This window comes from Montipora capricornis, chromosome 9 (assembly GCF_036669925.1).
Source record: "Montipora capricornis isolate CH-2021 chromosome 9, ASM3666992v2, whole genome shotgun sequence".
Taxonomy (NCBI): Eukaryota; Metazoa; Cnidaria; class Anthozoa; order Scleractinia; family Acroporidae; genus Montipora; species Montipora capricornis.
In genome coordinates this window covers 22,616,319-22,621,318 of record NC_090891.1, presented here as the reverse complement: position 1 = coordinate 22,621,318, position 5,000 = coordinate 22,616,319, and the positions used below count along the sequence as shown (strand labels likewise).

The 5,000-nt window shown below is 40.5% G+C and overlaps 1 protein-coding gene across 2 annotated transcripts in view; it reads right to left on the bottom strand.

The window, feature by feature from the left end:
• LOC138016605 (neuronal acetylcholine receptor subunit beta-3-like) overlaps positions 1-5,000 on the bottom strand; it is a 24,548-nt gene that overhangs the window by 12,667 nt on the left and 6,881 nt on the right. For both annotated transcript variants that reach the window (XM_068863784.1, XM_068863783.1), the window contains exons 2-3: positions 1,745-1,902; positions 679-723 (exon numbers count right to left, since the gene is read on the bottom strand). In XM_068863784.1, coding sequence (XP_068719885.1) covers positions 679-723; positions 1,745-1,902 — 203 coding nt within the window. The remainder of the gene's footprint in view (positions 1-678; positions 724-1,744; positions 1,903-5,000) is intronic.

Here is a 5,000-nt window from a genome sequence, read left to right as displayed (position 1 = left end):
GGGAAAGCTGGAGGAAGATTGGCCAACATCAATTTATGTGAACGTTTCTTTTTGTAATTACCGATGAGCTCCTCTTCTGATACTCGACCAAAGCACTGGTTCAAAGTAGCAGAAAGAGGGCTACCCCAACATCATTTTGATACATTACATCTTTGCATCTATTGCAGTAAATAAAATATACTTTTTGGGGTTCTTGAATCATCAACAGAACAAACCAAACCACAATACGTCAACGCTGTGAACAAGTCACTTTTTCAGTACATGACCGGCATGACGCCCTGTCTCTTTTTTCACGCAGGGCATGAAGTTTCTCATACTGATTTTAAGTACAAGCCCGGCATGGCAATTCCGTCTTTTTTCGTGCCGGGCATGAGGTCCAAGCTCAACCCTAGTCCCCTTCTTAAATTACAAGCGGCTCCTTTTGGGTAATGGGGCTAAGATCTCCATCTCCCAGGCATGACGCCATTTTTTTTTCATCCTATCGGTGTTCTTTCTATAAAGCATAAATTCTTACGTGTTTTTTCATGCCGTTTAATATACAACGTACCGGCATACGTGGAAAGTGGTAGATCCATTGCCTTTCAATTTTCATCGGGCATGAAGGAATAAACTTCATGTCAACCCCGTTGTTTTTAAAAATATTAGTCAAAAGAGTTGTTTCCACTGAGCCGTTTTTACCTGTGTTACTACGGTTTCTGTCGTGATCACTTGAGCCTTATTATCCTGCCCAAGAAAAAAAATAAAAAGACCATAGTTTGTGGTTACAATACCTCCTCTAACCAGAGGTCTCCTCTTCGAAAGAGACTTTTCGAGAAGACTTAAACAGGAATTTTATTTGTGTAGCTGTTTCCATCACAGCCTGGTGAACTTTTAGTCTACATTAGACTTTGATCAGTCCTCGATCCCTGAACAACAACAACAATTCATTTACACCGCAACCTTGCTCCAAATTTACAATCATCTTTGAGACAAACAAAGCGAAGAAACGGTCATGCAAAATTTCTAAACCTAAAGCCAATCAGTATGATGATTCGAAATTCGACATGAGTAACTTTTGCTACAGTTTTCAATGTTATTTTGTTGTTAGTTTTCGAGGGATCAATTGCAACATTACTGAGATACCGGCAATAAATTTTTCGGATGACATCTCTTGGTTTATTTAGACTTACTACCATTCTCTCAATTATACCCACGAGTCACGCGTAAAAGAGACGTATTCAGGGAACTGCCAGTGATCAATGCCATTTCTTTTGCTCGAATAAATTACTTCCCCATGCGCAACAGTCATTTCCGCACGGCAATAATGGGAGTCATTAGCATCTCCCTTGCTGAAATGACTGTTTTGGTCAAGGTGACTGCATACAATTACTCACTCTTACGTTCCAGTGATTTCAGTAGTTGGTTTGCGTGTAATAAACATCAAAAACGCAAAGTTAAGCAGCGTTTGTATGTGTTATACACGTCGGTGTTCATAGCTTGAGGCGTGTGCAGCTATGTTAAATAGTCTATTAACTATGGTTTAGTGAGGATTAATTGAAAATTGTCTAGAGCGGATTCAGAGCCACCTTTATATTTTCAAACTGTATCCCTCCTAAGAATTCTTTTAACTTTGCAACTAGAAATCATCTCAGCCTGTTATTCACTTTTCAGTAATAAAAATTGGGGGTCAGTTTAGTCGAGTTTGTTTTTGATATATAAGCGTTTAAAGAGTGTTTTTCTTCCGCAGACGACAATCCATCCTTACCACTTCAATCAGTGCCTTGAATTCCAGTTTAAAAGATATATTAACCACTTGAGACCATTCTAACACCGGACGAACCATGTGATCGTACGTTTGGAATAGATCTTGTCTTAACTGGTATTCCGGTGCTCGGGTCATGTTAATCACTGTCCCATCCACAACTGCAAGAAAATGGAATAAAAGGCAAGAAATTATTGATTATTGGTTCATCAGTGTTTCGAGCGTTTGCACCTGCGTTCCGCAAAATCGAAATAAACTAAAATAATAACTTCAGATAATTCCAACCGACTCACGTAGTAAAGTGAGTAAATCACGATGCAAAAGTCATAGAAATACATGCATCCGACGCTAAACATGATCCATTCGCAATTGTTTTGGCTGTTACTTCTGATCTGCTGGTAATGTTGCGTGCCTGTTCTAATTGAGCGAGCTATTCTTGCAGGAAGAATAGAAAAACGACAGCGCGGAATACTAGGGAAAATTTCGAGTGCTTTTGTAACAGAAATCGAACCAGCCCTATGGTCTACCCATTGAGCTACTAGAACTCACTAGCGAACTGGGACGCGTGACTTTGCAGTGCCCGCTGACCATTGGGACACTGTTCATTCAGGACCAGCTCTCCAGTAATTCTAGTAGCTCAATGGGTAGAGCATCCGACTGGTGTCACGTGGGTCATAGGTTGGAAACTTGCCTAGGACTCTGATTTTTCAGTTGTCCTTTTACTCGTTGCCAAGCAACTTGTATTCTATCCTTCTCACCGGCGCATTACACCTGTTCATGCAAGTTATTCCAAAATGCCCACCATTTTAGTATTCTTTTGTTTCCATGCAAATTTGCCCTTATGGCCTCGCTTTCAAACGTAAAATTCAAAACAATATTTAACCTTGAACGAGGCCATAAGGAACAATTTGCATGGAAACAAAAGAATACTAAAATGGCGGCCATTTTGTAATAAGGTGTATCATTTCCTGTATTTCAAGTTGTATAAACTGAGGCGCATAGCCTTGTAGAGTCCGCAGACCAGTGGGAAACATTGTTCATTCAGAACCTTGATAAACGAAGTAACTGTCCAGTGACTTCAAGCACTCAATGGGTAGAGCCTCCGACCAGTGGTACGGAGATCGTAGGTTCGAATCTACCCTGCTTTCGGTCTTCCTAGATAAGTCGGGAAGAGGATAGAAGACTCTGTCATCCACCTCGACTTTCTTTGATTTTCCGCTCATCTAAAGAAATGGATGAGTCAGTCCAGTTTCGACTTGTCAAACCTGTTTTTTAATTTATGGACATGGTCAATCGGCACGCTTCCTCAATTTTTTTAAAAATTCACAACAACGTGACAATTTTTAACTGTCTAAATTCCCATGAGTATGTCCGTATGTCGTTACAGAAACTAGTTTGCCAGCATTGAGAAATTTATTGTTTTTTTCAGTTGAAAATTGAAATGGCAATTGAAAAACTCGAACTATCTTGAGTTTACATGGAAATGAGTTCTTGGTTGTCGTGTGTTTGCCAGAGTTGTTCGAAAATATCCCAACTGTTTGTTTTGGTTTTGTGGTGTTGCGGCTACTGGTCACTCGTGATTGACTCCCGAATACGTTTGAATTTTTAACGCACGCTAAATACGAAATGCCGAGGCGGCTGGCAGAGTCTTCCTTCCTCTTCCCGAATTATTTAGGAAGATGGAAAGAGAATCTGCCCGCAGGGTAGTTCGAATCCTGCCTTAGACTGTGATTTTTCAGTTGTCCCCTCGTCCGTTGTAAAGCAACTTGTGTTCTGTGCAGAATACCCGTGTATTGTATGCCTCGTTCTTCAAAGAATGCCACAATAAAGTTTTTTGAATTGCAGTCGATATAATGAGTAACATGTCCTGTTTCGCGTTTTGCTTCAGTAGTTTGTCCGTCAGTATTTTGGGTTTATTTAGAACGGGCATTAATTACATGCCGGCCATTTTGAGCCCGAGCGGTTGAAAACGTTTGTTTTGCCCCAAACTCGTTCCAAACATTTCAACTCGAAGCTCAGGGTTCGAAAGCTAACCATTCTCGAGTGAGTGCCGAGGCTTAAATACTGCAGATTAGTACTTAACACTACAAACGATATTACTTGGGGTGCATGGAATGACCGGTTTTTGTCTTCTTGTTTGGTCCTGAAGTTGTGAGTTGTGTTGTGTTTTTGTGTCATAAAGTAAGACACCTCAAAGTGACGTACCTATTTTAGTCACAACCCTTGCGTGAAGCGTGTATTATTTGGTTCATTCAATCTCTTTTCATTTGCGCATGAGCGAGGGAGAGGAGAGCTCTGGGGAACCCTGAAACAAAGTGTCTTCTCATTGGTTTTCGGGAAGAACAATGAAAAGTGTCTCCGATTGGTGTATTCATGTTAGCGCGAAAAGTGCACGAGCAAGTATCGTAAGGTTCAAATAGCCAATTTTTGGCTTTAAGAACCCTACGGCGCATGTTCTCCTACATAAAGTTTCCCAGATCCGAGGCTCTGGAGACGAGAATGTTGGCGCATTCTGGAGCAGCTAAAATAAAAGTCTCCACCATTAGATAATTTTCGTTCTTACCGTCCCTGTTGTTATTGTATAGTACCCTATAAACGGTGTTTAATTCCTTTTCTTAAGTTTAGTGCCATTTTAGAAGCTATATCACTATTGAAGTTATTATAATATTGTCTCTGCAAACTGGAGGATCTACCGTGCGAAGAAATAGGAAAGTTCTAGTGCTGAGAAGATCTCAGCACTACTGCTGTGTAAACACTACTTAAGCAATAGAGGACGTTTTCCGTGTCTAAACACGAGGGGGAGTTGGGAGAATTCGAGAGAGTTATGCAAACCCGAGACGCAGCCAATCAAGATGCGCGTCTGATGTTACAGCCGTGTTTCCATAATCTCATCTAAACACAGCTATTGGCCAATGAGAGTGCGCGTACTATCCTAATTCTTGGAAGATCTTAAAGAAATCAAACAATTTAGTGACCAGAGGTTTAGCAACTTTGCATTCTACCAATTATAAACTATAACCCCGACCGAATTTTCTGCATGTAAACCAAACAAAATATTGTTTTATCATCTGGGATCTCCCTTCCTCAAGGAAAAAGGCAAGTGACAATATCATAGCGGAAAACATATTGTTTCATAATTTCTATGCCATGAGACAGTGGGCAATATTTCCGCAACCCTCGATGGAATCGCCTTCAAGCGACAGAATCAAAGCTTCCCAAAGGCGAAACCTTTTTTCTTTATTTTTCCATGTTTGTTTTT